The 16,577-nt window shown below is 45.8% G+C and overlaps 1 protein-coding gene across 2 annotated transcripts in view; it reads left to right on the top strand.

Annotated features, from left to right (window-relative positions):
• NISCH (nischarin) overlaps positions 1–16,577 on the top strand; it is a 306,900-nt gene that overhangs the window by 244,686 nt on the left and 45,637 nt on the right. For both annotated transcript variants that reach the window (XM_063940634.1, XM_063940635.1), the window contains 3 exons: positions 237–390; positions 479–607; positions 3,871–4,032. In XM_063940634.1, the coding sequence (XP_063796704.1) occupies positions 237–390; positions 479–607; positions 3,871–4,032 (445 nt within the window). The remainder of the gene's footprint in view (positions 1–236; positions 391–478; positions 608–3,870; positions 4,033–16,577) is intronic.

The raw sequence follows: 16,577 nt of genomic DNA, 5'->3' as shown, positions 1-16,577 counted from the left end.
GGGAGGTTATGTGACCGTCTGTCTCCTGACCTCGGTAACATGACAACATCCCGTATTATAGTATTGCTGTAGTATAGTAGTAATCTGATACGGACATTCCAGTGACTTTCATAATGACATTAAATAAATGTATTTATTCAATTAAGTTCTTATAGTGAATATGTATTTATTGGGTCAGTTTAGCAGTATAACCAAAGCACTACTTACCTGTCTTCTGCCATACCTGTTATGTACAGGTTGAAAGTGAGGAGTTACGGTACCTCCTGTGGTCGCCAGTGACATTTTACCAAATGCCAGACTCAGAAATGACGTCATGCGTTTTGCTGTCTACAAAAGCAATCTATTTTGTGCTGGATGACACCTATAGAAGCTTAAATCAGACACCACAGGGTAAGTGTAAGTGTGAGACGTGGTAAAAAAAACAAGGAATTGTGCACTTTCTATGTTTTCTGGAATACATTTTTTTATATTTCCGTAGATTACTGCAGCCAAGACAAAGCAGGTTCCGAATGCCATCTCTTTTACCCTTGTCGCTGCATTGGGATCTTGTTTAGCGATCTGCAGTCCGTAAACATTGGTCTCTTCGATCAGTTCTTTAGAATAACAGGTAATATTTATTTTCTCCAAATAAGTTTCTTAATGTTATATGTTTTCTCTTTTGACAAAACATTTGGCATGTTTAGGTGCTCCATTAGTATTGCCAATATAAAAGTTGTCTTGTTCATGTTTACGGTCTATCTGCCTTGTGATCATTTTTGATTCCTTTGTTATTTGTAATAGAACAATGATTTTCAACCTTTTTTTACTCGCGGCACACCGAACAATATTTTAAAATTGCCAAGGCACACCATCAGTTCCCCACAGAAAAAAAACAAAACACACACATTGGCCCTCACGGTAAAAAAAAAATAAAAAAAAATCCACACATACATTGGCCTACACAGAAAAAAAAAACCAATCACATTGCTCCCCACATAAATACTATTGCTCCACACATGAATTATTCACATTGTTACCCCCATAAATCCATACATTATTATTCTGCCCACATAAATCCTATTGAAATCCTATTGTTCCCCACAGGAGAAATAAAATAACAAATATTATTATCAGCTGTCCTCCTCCCTGTCCCTCAGTGGCGGGGGTTGTTCATAGTGGAGTTCTGCGAATACTGAGCAGTGGGCGGTCGGGCAGGTGTGGATGTGGGTGCGCAAGGAAAGCTGTGTATGCAGGCAGGAACTGGAAGATGTGTATGCAGGCGGATTGGCTGGCTGGGTGGTGAGATGCGGTGGCTGTGACCTATGATATCACATCATTTTCAAGTCACAGGTCACAGCCGGAGCATGACTGATCCTCTAAGAAGAGCCCAGGCCAATAGTTCACTCTGAAGGTGCAGGAAGCTGCTCTGGCTCCGCGGCACACCTTGCAACTGGTCGCGACACACTAGTGTGCCACAGCACACTGGTTGAAAAAGCCTGTAATAGAAAATAACCTAATTTTTTGTAATTTTTTTGTGTTCCTCCCGCAAAGCTACTGTGATTAAGGCCAAGAAATGTTGTTACGCACTCAGAATGCCCGCTGAACCGGTCATTGCCCACTGGTGTTTGCATCCAGTGGGCCTGATTCAGAGATGTGCGTAAATGCATTCCCAGCTGCGAATTTGGAGGTAGCTGCTGTTCGAAAATATGCAACTGTCGCTGCTGCCTTGATTTATATTGAGACGCTGGCAGCTTTGCCAATCCCAGCGGCTGCGTACAGAGACGCAGCATCTGATGCAGATTGGTCAATATTGAAGTGTGGAGTAGCCTCTATGTTTGTTCAGTATAATAGAAAATTGTTTCCAGCGCTAGAGTTGTTCCTCTAAAGTAATTGCATGCATGGGATATAATTAAACGCCAATTTATTAAAATGCACAGATTAAAATAAGTTGTACAAACAAATACTGAGAATTAAAATAATAGTTCTGCCACAGAAAATGTATACCAAACATTGGATCCTGGACTAAATCTGGATTTTATGTTGTTTTTCCCTTTATGAAATAGCTTTAAGTGTCAATAGTTTGACTTGTTTCATTATAGCATAAGGGTAGCACATACAGCTGGTATTACCCGATCCACAGGAGTTTTCACACAGATATCCGCAGAGGCAGCATGCAGTTGCTGTGTTAGTGGATTAGCAGGGAGTCCATAAATTGCTGTTCGATGCACAAATGAAAGTCTGCAGAATATCCAAAGGGGTTATCCGGTAATAAGTCCTTATCTGGATCCGTTGGTGGTAAAAGGTGCAAATAAAGTGGCTTTAAAATGTCCTTAACGCGTTTCCCTGGGCTAGATCACCCAGCTTCATCAGCAGTAATTCTCAATGTGGCTGGTTTAGTCTTTTATACCTACCCTAATGGGTTAATTACTGGCATCTGTGCATGCTCAGATAAATTAAAACAGTATATACATATATCCATCGCAAGTTTACAATTTTAATATACATAAGTATCAAGGCAATTCTATATCCATACTTTAGGAAATATTCTTTTATAAATATTTACATAAATAAACATATTTTGCAATATCTCCAAATAGGTCATGCGACCGTTTTGCTAATTGGAAAACATCTCACCTGTCAGCCACGGCAGCAGTGACCCACGCCCTGACTCCCATGCTGCATCGGGGCGGCTGACTCGTATAGTAGTCGCCGCACCTGTGTTACGTCCCAGCCAGAGAGCTGATGCGAACCACGTGATTGGAAAACCCGAAAGTGTCCCGTGGAACGCACCCAAGGCATCATGGGTGATCATCACGCGCCCCAGAGCGGGCCCGTGATTGGCGCAAACCACAGTCGCCATGGCTACTAGGGACAACATATTTAGTAGAAGGAATTATCACTGGTAGACATAATGTTTTATGATATGAACAGCAGACTCTCATTGTGTGGACACACAAATAGATGCATCGGAATCCTATAGATTCATACATAAAAATCAGAAGAACGGTGACATATATAGGAAATTACAAGGATGTTTAGACTGGTATTATTACTGGTATATAGAGACAAGAATTCCAGAGAAAGACTACATTTGCATATATATGTGTAATCTATACATATGCAGATACAAATAGCATCTAAATACACCCCAAATGAATAAATAAAAAATATATAAATGAAAAAAAGTTTTGTTCAGTATGTCCGCAGGAAGTGAGATGCTGAAGACATCACAGTTGCAGCTTCAAACATGCCCCAAAAAACAGTATGCCTGCGTTTTCCGCCACTCCCCACTACCTCCCCCAAACGGTCCCTGACTGTCAGTCACTTTGTGAATAACTCCTCTATGCGACCACCGTTGCAAAATCATCACTGCACATGCGCAGTGCAACCTAGACGTATGCACAGATTGCTGATAATTGCTCAACTGCTAAAAATTGGGTTTGCGTGCACCTCTGAATCCCAGAGTGTATGCTGTTGGGGATGGCTGCCAGTAGAGCATGTAGAGTAAGCAAATAATGCATGTGAGATGTGGGTTTTTTGTAATGTTGAATTAGAAGATGACAATTCATGGTGACAAAGACTATGGAGAATCTCATTGTACTTGGATTTTGCTTTATCATATGGTGGCCTCTCTTCCCCTTGGGGATACATTTGTCTTGTTAAGTCATAATTTCTACAAGCAGCATGTGGACTCTAGAACATCGGGACTGTTTAATCATCATGTCTACAGTTGTGGTGTTGGTTGGCTCCCACCTGCTTTCTACGGTGCCCATAGTGCTTGTGGACATTATGAATGTTGAGAAAACCGCTCACTACACGTCTTACTCTGTTATGAGGGTTTTTTTTTCATTATTATTTTTATTATCTTGATTTCATTTTATTTCCCTGCAGGTCCTTCCCCAAACCACGTTGTGACATGTCTGACTAGAGACAGCTATGCCACACACACATTCATACAACAGCTAATGTCTGCGCTGACCTTGCTGGCCCGGGCACCATCACCTGAACCAGTAGAGAGAGACTTCTACTCAGAATTTGGGAAAAAGAAAACAGGTAACAGGAGCCAAACACCCATTGCTAGCTTCCACAAAAGCATAATGAGTAACCTTGACTAACATTAGGGGGTATACGTAATAGGGTCCGAGTTTGCCAGGGGTGCAGGATGTTTGCAGAGAATGGCCGTATTTTTAAAGCTGCAATCATTTACAAATCTGGTTTTGCCTTGTAAATGATTGCTGCTTTAAAAATACGACAATTCTCTGCCAACATCCTACACTTCCTGCAAACTCGGAACCTATTACATAAATAACCTGTGATTTTTCCATGACTAAATGATGCTGTGACTGGTATAAAAGTGCCCTCCTTTAACTATCTTTTTAGGGAAAAAGCCATCTTGCTATCTTTCTTTCTCAGTGTGTAACATGAATAGACTGGTATAGCAGCCGCCCAATGGATCTGTTGTGTATTGCCACTTAGAAGATGGGTGACGGCATTGTACTAGAATGTGTCCATCCCTGCTTTGTGCAATAGAGGGGCCCTTGTTTTCTTGGCAGAGGACTCGTTCATAGTTCATGAACAACGGACAAACTCTCTGCTTCAGGCTGAATTAGTGTAGGGCCACACATAGCGGCCAAGCGGGTCCCGTTCAGCGGGACCCGCTTGGCCGGAAGGAGAGTGCACATAGGCGTCTATGCAGGCACCCACACATGTGCGGCAGTCTCGCCGCCGCCGGATCCAACCGCAGCATGCTGCAGTTGGGCCGTACGGGATTTCATTTTGAACACATACATTTCAATATATGTGTTCACACAGTGCAGCTGTGCCGCACTGTGTTCTATGAAATCCTGTGTGTCACTGGCCGGATCCTGTTCTGCGGCATCCTGCAGAACAGGATCCGTGTGCACACAGAACCCCCCTCCCGGCCAAGCGGGTCCCACTATGTGTGGCTTAAGCCTAACACCCTCACAGAAGGCAGGGCATGTTTTGAAAGACATTGTGTAACAGAGAAGACAAATAGCGATCGTAAGCAGCCTCTCTAGTGGCTAGTAAAAGAAATACGCTTGCCAGCCATTTGTGTCAGTATTGCACACACTGAATTTTTAAATCATGACATTGATCCGCATACGTTACAGCACATACATAACCATCACTATACAGTCAGGGACGTTTTAAGAGAGGAGGAGGCCCGTGTGCAGCCTTCTGCTTCAGAAGCCCCCTCCTCTCTGACTGATGCACAGCATTTAATACTTACATCTCCGGAGTCCCCTGGCGGTGCCATCCTTCTCCGCGACAGTGGCAATAGAGTCTGAGAACAGACTCTATTGCGCATGCACAAACCTCTGGGAATACGGTGCAGTGGCCATTTTCCCAAGGATTTTGCTAATGTGCATGCACAAAACTCCGGAAAAATGGCCACCGTGCCATCTTTCCAGAGTTTTCAGCAGGCGCAATAGAGTTTGTTCCCCCTAGTGTTCAAACTCTATTGCGCTGCCGAAAAGGGATGGCTTCGACGGGGGACTTCAGAGAGGTAAGTATTAAGCAAATGGGTGCTGTGTGTCAAGATCCTACTCTACACCCCAATGTTATTCCCTGTGGAATCCGGTGTACCTCGCAGAAAGAGATTTAACAAAGGTAAGTTCTTACCATAAATCTCCCTTTCAATTAGAGTATAGTCAGCAGTAGAATGCAACGTTATCATGCTTTGCCCACAGAGAGTATCTACCTCCACCTATGGGCATACCTATTCATTTCCACAAATTGCATTTTTATATACTAATTGAGATATTAATCTGTATGTCTCTATTTATGGGGCTAATTCAGACCTGATCACTGCTGTGCGTGTTCGCAGCGATCAGGTCTGAAGTGCGCATGCGCCGGCGGTGGTAGACTGTTTATCTTAAGGCCTACTCTAGCTTTATTTCGATTACTGTAAAAGACAAGACAGTTCAAGGTCTTGATGAGATGGTAAAGACACCCCTCTTGGCTTCATGCTATGTATCTATCCACACCTGGTTCCTGTTGGAGATGTTCCTCTGCTCTAGGTTCTCTGTTTCATGTCTGGTGGGATTACCCTCGTTTATCAAATTTCTGGGCTGATGTTATTGCCACAATGCAGCAAATTTTAGGTACTGAAGAACCTAAAGACCCCGCGGTTTGGTTACTCAGCCACTCTTCCAGTGCATAAATATAAAAAATCATTACTCAAGTAATGCCGCTCACTCAGTTATCCCGGTATTGTGGAACTCTCCAAAACCTCCCACACGCAAGGAATGGTTCCTTTGATTCAATCCAATCTTCTCCCCTATATTCATGGACCGCAGACTTTTTCTTCTTTTTTTTACTCCATGGCGGCTGATCCCTCCCTTATCCCTTTTCTGTCATTCCCCTCTCCATCCCTTTCTACTTCCTGCATAGCATTTCTTATTTTTTGCTCTTAGTTACTGTTATTCTTTATAAGATTAATTCATTATAAATTACTAACTGAAGTACCCGGCGTTGCCTTGGTTTAAATTATTAGTCAAATCAATAAGTTGGATGTAACTGTCCACATTTTAAAAATAATTAGCAGCTTAGCAGCTCTTCCAACACACCCATGAGGTGGCTGACAGTGTCGTTTTTTTTTTTGGGGTGTCGCCAGTAGCCCTAATCCCCATCTTCTTTCTGTTCACAAAAAAGTGTAAAGATTATTATTTATTATTGGGAGGGTGTAGCCAAGACTGGGGGAACCCTCATGTTGGTCAGATACCTGGCCGGAAAGCCAGCAGACCAGTCTGGGGGGGTGGAACAAAATCACACACAAAAAACGAGACAGACAGCTGAAGAGAAAATGAAAGAACTAAAAATAAAAAAGGAGAAAGACCAAGAGGGGATGGACTCAAAGAAGAGATTGAAGGGGTAGAGAAGGAATTTAAAAAAAATAGAGCGCAAACCAACAGTATTCAAAGGATGCAGTAAAAAACCCACTGTACTTCCTGTCCAACGATCTCAGAAGCAAGAGACTGCCCATCTCCAGGAACAGAGATACTGTGTGAATCACCTAAAAAAGATTTACTGGTCTCATCCCTCATTGACGCCAGTCAAAATGCAATAATTTTTATTGAAATTTTGTAATTTTACAAAAACAGAAATAAAAAAACCCCACAAGAACTGGAAACGGAGAGTGCAGATATGCAAGGCAGATCATGAATTATACAGGAATATGTATATAGATCGAGGAGATGCAGGATATACAGATAAGTGGAAATAAAGTATCACCCAATACCAAGCAAGGAAAAGAAAACAAGTACCGGGGCAATAGACAAATGACCATATAGCTAGTGAAGGAGTAAGCCGGCTCTCCCACATTGTCAGGATAGATTGGTCTCCCCCGGCATAAAATTAAACAGTGCATAACACAAAGAGAATCCAAAGCTCACAAACAAAAAATTACATCCAGCACACAGTAATATAGAAAAATTAACAAACTAAATCAGCTGTAACTGGTATGCCGAAATCAAGTGTAAAACAAAGCATCAGCCCGGCCAGTCCTCCAGCACATACAGGAGTGTAGAGTCAGATCTGTCCCCAGCTTCCCAACACAGTTTATAAAAAAGCACAAAGTACTTGAACAGCATATAATGGATTTCTTCAGCCATCCACGAAATCACAGAGAGACTGAAATGGCACTTGATTGAATAGTCCGTAAACTGAAATTCTGCCATCCAAAATATAAAACAAGGTTTCTGGAAATCAACAGTAAAAGCAGGACTGTCATAATCCACAGAAACATCGAACTTAGGAAACACCGTAGCTTTAGATCCATCATACTCCATAAATAGCTCAGAAGATGAATACACTCAGGGTATTCATTCATTCTCAGGGGTTGAGGGTGTAGCCGACACAGCATCCAGTTTAACAAGGAGCCGTTGAATGGAGGCATGGATAGCACGTATAAGTTGTAGCATGTCAGCAGCCATTGAGACGGTGTAAGTATCCAAGCTACAAGCCAACAGTAAAATGGTGGTGGCTAGCACACCTCCAAACACCACCAGTAAGTACCACAATAACGGTTGCAGGGAATGTCAATCACACAAAGTGCAGGAGAAGTATCCTCCAGTAACACAGAGACAATGTGGAAGAGTACAGCAGCTAAGATACCAGGTAAGGCACTGCAGGACAGCAGGCAGACCTGTACAAGCACGGAGCAGCAGCTGTATCAAGATGGCGCCGGTTCTCACTTACCGTGCCCCAAACAACAAAACGAACAAACAGGAACAGAGAGCAGGAGGGCAGAATGGACTTACCAGTCAGCAACTGAAGAGGACCCAGCAACTCAACACAAACGGAGGAGGAGCGGAAGCCGGAGCAGTGGGATCCGGAGGCAGGACCCATGGAGTCGAGTAGCAGGACTAGCCGCAGAGGACGCCAGGAACCGCCATCAGGAATCGTAAATTAAGGTCCCAAAACAGAGTCTCAAACAAGCAGAAGCCCACAAACTACCTCCGGGAATAGCGTAGAATCAGAAACGCCAGGGTAAACAGAAGTTTTAAAGGGTAGAAGCGGGAGCCATCAAAATGCTCCCTACCATCAGCTTCTCCTGGCCACGCTTCCAGTCACGTTGTTTTCATGCTGCCTTAGCCTGTAGAGTAGTAGCTGCTTGGATGTTGTTTTCTCTCTACCATAGAGACTCGTAGATTGCTTTGAAGTCGTAGCTCTGTGCACGGCACATGGGGCAGCTGGTATTCGATTCAAGCCATTGAATCAAGCATGGTAAATGGAAGACATGACGGCAGGATGTCACTGCTATTTCTTCTCCCATCTCAAACTGTGAGTGGCAGATGGTACAGGTCTCTCCAGCTTCTCCTTCTCCAACAGTGCATCTTCTAATGGTGGGCAGGCGTGGAAGGAAAACGTTCATGGCGATTTCCAGTTCCTCGGTAAGTACTCTCCGTCCAGTGAGTTCATATAGGCTGGCATTTGGTCCACTTCCTGCTGTTCCTGGGAATGGTCTGCCTGAGGTCCGTCTTCGTGAGGTTCGTCTTCGTGAGGTTGCCCTTATTGATGGCCTGTGACGTCCTGATCTCAGCCATGTCCCAACGATGTTCTGGCTTGGACCCGGTCCAATCAGCTGGGCTAATTCCCTCCGGCTCATTGCTGCTGCTGATGTAGTTCACAGTAAACAGTAGGTCCACAAAAGTTGGTAAAAAAAAAAAAAAATCACACACAGCACAGATCTGAGTGTGCGCTCTGATTCGGTCACTTGTAGGAAGTAGTCACTAGGTACAGAGTACAAACTAGTTTGCTCTTCCAGAGGCTTTTCTCATGTGTCAGCACCAGCTTCAACTGAGTAAATGCCAGTGATTTTGCCGTGCGCTGGGGTTTTATACCATGGAGAATTCAAATGTGGCATGCGGGCGGCAGTTGGTGATGTCAGTTGATAATGGCTGTGCATCAGCTGTCTGCCCTATACCCCACACCATCATCTCCCCACTGATATTACACAGTGACACTTGTGGAAAAGTACATGTTAGTGCTGAGGAGTCATTACACTAAGTGGTTTGGGGCATTTACTGCAACCATCTCAGTTCTATATGGACACATATTACAGGGCAGGTATTGCATACTCCCAAAAGTCTTTACAGTGGTGTCTTCTTAGTAATGACTTATATAAAGGAATATCTGTTGTTACAGAAATAACCAGCACACCACAATGCTAGTGAAATACATTTTTGCGCTTGCATTGTGGTATGCTGGTTCTGTCACAACAGAGATCTATCTATCCAGCTATTGTGTGTGTGTGTGTGTGTGTGTGTGTGTGTGTGTGTGTGTGTGTGTGTGTGTGTGTGTGTGTGTGTGTGTGTGTGTGTGTGTGTGAGGATGGATATATATATATATTTCTCTGACGTCCTAAGTGGATGCTGGGACTCCGTAAGGACCATGGGGATTAGCGACTCCGCAGGAGACTGGGCACAACAAAAGAAAGCTTTAGGACTACCTGGTGTGCACTGGCTCCTCCCACTAAGACCCTCCTCCAGACCTCAGTTAGATTCTTGTGCCCGGCTGAGCTGGATGCACACTAGGGGCTCTCCTGAGCTCCTAGAAAGAAAGTATATTTAGGTTTTTTATTTTACAGTGAGATCTGCTGGCAACAGACTCACTGCAGCGAGGGACTAAGGGGAGAAGAAGCGAACCTACCTAACAGGTGGTAGTTTGGGCTTCTTAGGCTACTGGACACCATTAGCTCCAGAGGGATCGACCGCAGGACCCGACCTTGGTGTTCGTTCCCGGAGCCGCGCCGCCGTCCCCCTTACAGAGCCAGAAGCATGAAGAGTCCGGAAAATCGGCGGCAGAAGACTTCGGTCTTCACCAAGGTAGCGCACAGCACTGCAGCTGTGCGCCATTGCTCCTCATGTACACCTCACACTCCGGTCACTGATGGGTGCAGGGCGCTGGAGGGGGGGGCGCCCTGAGGGCAATATATGACACCTTGGCTGGCAAATCTACATCATATATAGTCCTAGAGGCTATATAGATGTAAAATTAGCCCTGCCAGTATTCCAGAAAAAGCGGGAGAAAGTCCGCCGAAAAAGGGGCGGGGCTTCTCCCTCAGCACACTGGCGCCATTTTCTCTTCACAGTGCAGCTGGAAGACAGCTCCCCAGGCTCTCCCCTGTAGTTTTCAGGCTCAAAGGGTTAAAAAGAGAGGGGGGGCACTAAATTTAGGCGCAATATATGTATACAAGCAGCTATTTGGGGAAAAAAGCACTCAGTTATAGTGTTAATCCCTGCATTATATAGCGCTCTGGTGTGTGCTGGCATACTCTCTCTCTGTCTCCCCAAAGGACTTTGTGAGGTCCTGTCCTCAGTCAGAGCATTCCCTGTGTGTGTGCGGTGTGTCGGTACGGCTGTGTCGACATGTTGGATGAGGAAGGTTACGTGGAGGCGGAGCAGAGGCCGATAAATGGGATGTCGCCCCCTGTGGGGCCGACACCAGAGTGGATGGATAGGTGGAAGGTATTAACCGACAGTGTCAACTCCTTACATAAAAGGCTGGATGACGTAACAGCTGTGGGACAGCCGGCTTCTCAGCCCGCGCTTGCCCAGGCGTCTCAGAGGCCATCAGGGGCTCAAAAAAACGCCCGTTACCTCAGATGGCAGACACAGATGTCGACACGGAGTCTGACTCCAGTGTCGACGAGGTTGAGACATATACACAATCCACTAGGAACATCCGTTACATTATCTCGGCAATGAAAAATGTGTTACGCATTTTCTGACATGAACCCAAGTACCACATAAAAGGGGTTTTATTTTTGGGGAGAAAAAGCAGCCAGTGTTTTGTTCCCCCATCAGATGAATGAATGAAGTGTGTAAAGATGCGTGGTTTCCCCCGATAAAAAGTTACTGATGGCGTACCCTTTCCCGCCAGAGGATAGGTCACGTTGGGAGATATCCCTTAGGGTGGATAAGGCGCTCACACGTTTGTCAAAAGGTGGCACTGCCGTCTTAGGATACGGCCACCTTAAAGGAACCTGCTGATAAAAAGCAGGAGGCGATCCTGAAGTCTGTATTTACACACTCAGGTTATATACTGAGACCTGCAATTGCCTCAGCATAAATAGTGCTGCTGCAGCGTGGTCTGATACCCTGTCAGATAATATTAATACGCTAAGACAGGGATAATATTTTGCTAACATGAGCATATTTAAGACGTTGTCTTATATATAAAGGATGCACAGAGGGATATTTGCCGGCTGGCATCCAGAATTAATGCAATGTCCATTCTGCCAGGAGGGTATTAGAAACCCGGCAGTGGACAGGTGATGCTGCCTGTAAAAGGCACATGGAGATTCTGCCTTATAAGGGTGAGGAATTGTTTGGGGATGGTCTCTGGGACCTCGTATCCACAGCAACAGCTGGGAAGAAAATTTTTTACCTCAGGTTTCCTCACAGCCTAAGAAAGCACCGTATTTTCAGGTACAGTCCTTTCGGCTTCAGAAAAGCAAGCGGGTCAAAGGCGCTTCCTTTCTGCACAGAGACAAGGGAAGAAGGAAAAAAGCTGCACCAGCAGCCAGTTCCCAGGATCAAAAATCTTCCCCCGCTTCCTCTGAGTCCACCACATGACGCTGGGGCTCCACAGGTGGAGACAGGTGCGGTAGGGGCGCCTCTCGGGAACTTCAGGGACCAGTGGGCTTGCCCACAGGTGGATCTCTGGGTTCTGCAAATAGTATCACAGGGATACAGGCTGGAGTTCGAGGCGACTCCCCCTCGCCGTTACCTCACATCAGCCTTGCCTGCTGCCCTCGGAGAAAGGTAGTACTGGCGGCAATTCACAAGCTGTACTTCCAGCAGGTGAAATCAAGGCCCCTCCTTCAACAAGGCCGGGGTTACTATTCCAAAATGTTGTGGTACCGAAACCAGACGGTTCGGTGAGACCCATTCTAAAATTGAAAGCCTTGAACACTTATATACGAAGGTTCAAGTTCAAAATGGAATCGCTCAGGGCGATTATTGCAAGCCTGGAGAATTTCATGGTATCACTGGACATCAAGGATGCTTACCTGCATGTCCCTATTTACCCTCTTCACCAGGAGTACCTCAATATTGTGGTACAGGATTGTCATTACCAATTCCAGACGTTGCCGTTGGTCTGTCCCCGGCACCGAGGTATTTACCAAGGTAATGGCCGAAATAATTATCCCGTACTTGGACGATCTCCTTATAAAGGCGAGGTCCAGGGAGCAGTTGTTCGTCGGAGTAGCACTATCTCGGGAAGTGCTACAACAGCACGGCTGGATTCTGAATATTCCAAAGTCGCAGCTGGTTCCTACGACGCGTCTACTGTTCCTGGGTATGGTTCTGGACACAGAACAGGATAAAAAGGGTTTCTCCCGGAGGAGAAGTCCAAGGAGTTGTTGTCTCTAGACAGAGACCTCCTAATACGTATACAGGTGTCGGTGCATCAGTGCACGCGAGCCCTGGGAAAGATGGTAGCTTCTTACGAAGAAATTCCATTCGCCAGGTCCCATGCAAGGATTTTCCAGTGGGATCTGTTGGACAAGTGGTCCGGGTCGCATCTTCAGATGCATCGGCGGATAACCCTGTCTCCAAGGGTCAGGGTGTCGCTGTTGTGGTGGCTGCAGAGTGCTCATCTTCTAGGGGGCCGCAGATTCGGCATACAGGACTGGGTCCTGCTGACCACGGATGCCAGCCTTCGAGGCTGGGGGGCAGTCACACAGGGAAGGAACTGCCAAGGCTATGGAAAAGTCAGGAGACTTCCCTACACATAAATATTCTGGAACGGAGGGCCATTTACAATGCCCTAAGTCAGGCTAGACCCCTGCTTCAACACCGACCGGTGCTGATCCAGTCAGACAACATCACGGCGGTCGCTCATGTAAACCGACAGGGCGGCACAAGAAGCAGGATGGCGATGGCAGAAGCCACAAGGATTCTCCGATGGGCGGAAAATCATGTATTAGCACTGTCAGCAGTGTTCATTCCCGGAGTGGACAACTGAGAAGCAGACTTTCTCAGAAGACACGACCTCCACCCGGGAGAGTGGGGACTTCATCCAGAAGTCTTCCAAATGATTGTACACCGTTGGGAAAGGCCACAGGTGGACATGATGGCGTCCCGCCTCAACTAAAAGTTACAAAGATATTGCGCCAGGTCAAAGACACTCAGGCGATAGCTGTGGACGCTCTGGTAACACCCTCTCTTACCCAGGGTAATGAGAATAATAAGAAGGAGAGGAGTAAGAACTATACTCATTGTTCCGGGTTGGCCAAGAAGAGCTTGGTAACCAGAACTCCAAGAAATGATCTCAGAGGACCCATGGCCTCTGCCGCTCAGACAGGACCTGCTGCAGCAGGGGGCCTGTCTGTTCCAAGACGTACCGCGGCTGCGTTGACGGCATGGCGGTTGAACGCCGGATCCTGAAGGAAAAGGGAATTCCGGAGGAAGTTATCCCTATGCTATTTAAAGCTAGGAAAGAAGTGAACGCAAACCATTATCACCGCATATGGCGAAAATATGTTGCGTACTGTGAGGCCTGGAAGGCCCCAAGGGAGAAATTTCAGCTAGGTCGATTTCTGCACTTCCTACAGTCAGAGGTGACTATGGGCCTAAAATTGGTTTCCATTAAGGTCCAGATTTCAGCTCTATCGATTTTCTTCCAAAATTGAACTGGCTTCACTGCCTGAAGTTCAGACTTTTGTTAAGGGAGTGCTGCATAGTCAGCCCCCGTTTGTGCCTCCATTGGCACCGTGGGATCTCAACGTGGTGTTGGATTTCCTGAAGTCGCATTGTGTTGAGCCACTTAAATCCGTGGAGCTATAATACCTCACGTGGAAAGTGGTCATTCTGTGGGCCTTGGCGTCGGTCAGGCGTGTTTCAGAATTGGCGGCTGTGTCATACAAAGCCCTTATCTGTATTTTATATGGATAAGGCGGAATTGAGGACTCGTTCCCAATTCCTTCCTAAGGTGGTATCAGTTTTTCATGTGAACCAACCTATTGTGGTGCCTGCGGCTACTTGGGACTTGGAGGATTCCAAGTTACTGGATGTAGTCAGGGCCCTGAAAAGTATATGTTTCCAGGACAGCTGGAGTCAGGAAAACTGACTCGCTATTTCTCCTGTATGCACCCAACAAGCTGGGTGCTCCTGCTTCTAAGCAGACGATTGCTCGCTGGATCTGTAGCACGATTCAACTTGCACATTCTGCTGCTGGACTGCCGCACCCTAAATCTGTAAAAGCCCATTCCACGAGGAAAGTGGGCTCTTCTTGGGCGGCTGCCCGAGGGGTCACGGCTTTACAACTTTGCCGAGCTGTTACTTGGTCTGGTTAAAACATTTTTGTAAGAGTCTACAAGTTTGATACCCTGGCCGAGGAGGACCTAGAGTTTGCTCATTCGGTGCTGCAGAGTCATCCGCACTCTCCCGCTCGTTTGGGAGCTTTGGTATAATCCCCATGGTCCTTACGGAGTCCCAGCATCCACTTAGGACGTCAGAGAAAATAAGATTTTACTCACCGGTAAATCTATTTCTCGTAGTCCGTAGTGGATGCTGGGCGCCCATCCCAAGTGCGGATTGTCTGCAATACTTGTTTATAGTTATTGCCTAACTAAAGGGTTATTGTTGAGCCATCTGTTGAGAGGCTCAGTTATATTTCATACTGTTAACTGGGTATAGTATCACGAGTTATACGGTGTGATTGGTGTGGCTGGTATGAGTCTTACCCGGGATTCAAAATCCTTCCTTATTGTGTCAGCTCTTCCGGGCACAGTATCCTAACTGAGGTCTGGAGGAGGGTCTTAGTGGGAGGAGCTAGTGCACACCAGGTAGTCCTAAAGCTTTCTTTAGTTGTGCCCAGTCTCCTGCGGAGCCGCTAATCCCCATGGTCCTTACGGAGTCCCAGCATCCACTACGGACTACGAGAAATAGATTTACCGGTGAGTAAAATCTTATTATATATAATATTAGAGATGAGCGGGTTCAGATTTACTCGGTTCTTTACGCCAGAATTGTCGGCATTTCTTTTTTTCTGGATTTTTCTTATTGGCTAACCAAAACACGTGACGTCCGATAGCCAATAAGGAGATTCCGGTAAATCCGTGTAAAACCGAACCCGCTCATCTCTAATATATATAGATGGGTCCTAATACATCTTGCCTCGATATGCCACACAGATGGGAAGGCGCACATGCAGACTCTGCTGGGTAAAATGATATGCAGCGGGCCTATGTTCTGTGTGTGACAGCGTCTGTATCTACATATGCTGATGGTGTTGCATGTGATACGATGTTGTATCCTCGAGCGTAGCACTGGATCACACATGCATGCATGCAGGAAGCGTCCATTTATATCAGATGCCTCCTGCTGCATTACCATATCTGAGCTCACTGCTGTTTCCATGTAAGCAGCAGTGATGCTCACTCCAACCACATCTGAATCAGGCCCCTAGTCATGCAATGTAAGGTTTTATCATATCTAATCACCCAAAGTTCAGACCATATGATTTTCTAGTAATTTCACAGAACCTGGGGTCTACAGGCCTCTATCAACATGGTAAATAGTAACATTCATGGCTCTACCATCAGAAAAAAACAGAGAACATCATTGTTTCATGGGACTGTTGCCGGGAGAAAAAAATTACAATGCTTTGCAGTACTTGTATAATTGTATCTGAATCAAACACAACATTTATGTCCTCCAGACAGATTAGTCAGAACTGGAGTTGTTTGAACTTAATCCTACCAAATAGCTTTGGCAGTGCAGGATGGTTTTATATTTTTACATAATAGTGTGAGGGAGGGAGCATTTCAGTGAGATTGTGCAAGATACACCCCAAGAATTTGGGCTCGAATATGGGGTTTGCTACTAGTGTCAGGCTTTGGGTTCTCTTACCCAGGTCTTGATAGGGCAGGGGAATCTGTGAATGCTCAGTTATAATGCTGGGTAGCGGGAGACTCCACAGTGAACTGAGAGCCTCCTGCAAGATGCAGGAGGTTAGGCAACTATGCTATAGGCAGACCTATGTGTCATCATTAGCACTCATCAGTGCTGGATCTGTTTTTGCTAAGCATTAAGACCTATAGAAAAACAGCCCTCATTAAAATA

This window comes from Pseudophryne corroboree, chromosome 9, assembly GCF_028390025.1.
Source record: "Pseudophryne corroboree isolate aPseCor3 chromosome 9, aPseCor3.hap2, whole genome shotgun sequence".
Classification (NCBI taxonomy): domain Eukaryota; kingdom Metazoa; phylum Chordata; class Amphibia; order Anura; family Myobatrachidae; genus Pseudophryne; species Pseudophryne corroboree.
The sequence above is the reverse complement of the archived record's forward strand: the minus strand, read 5'-3'. Positions and strand labels throughout refer to the sequence as shown.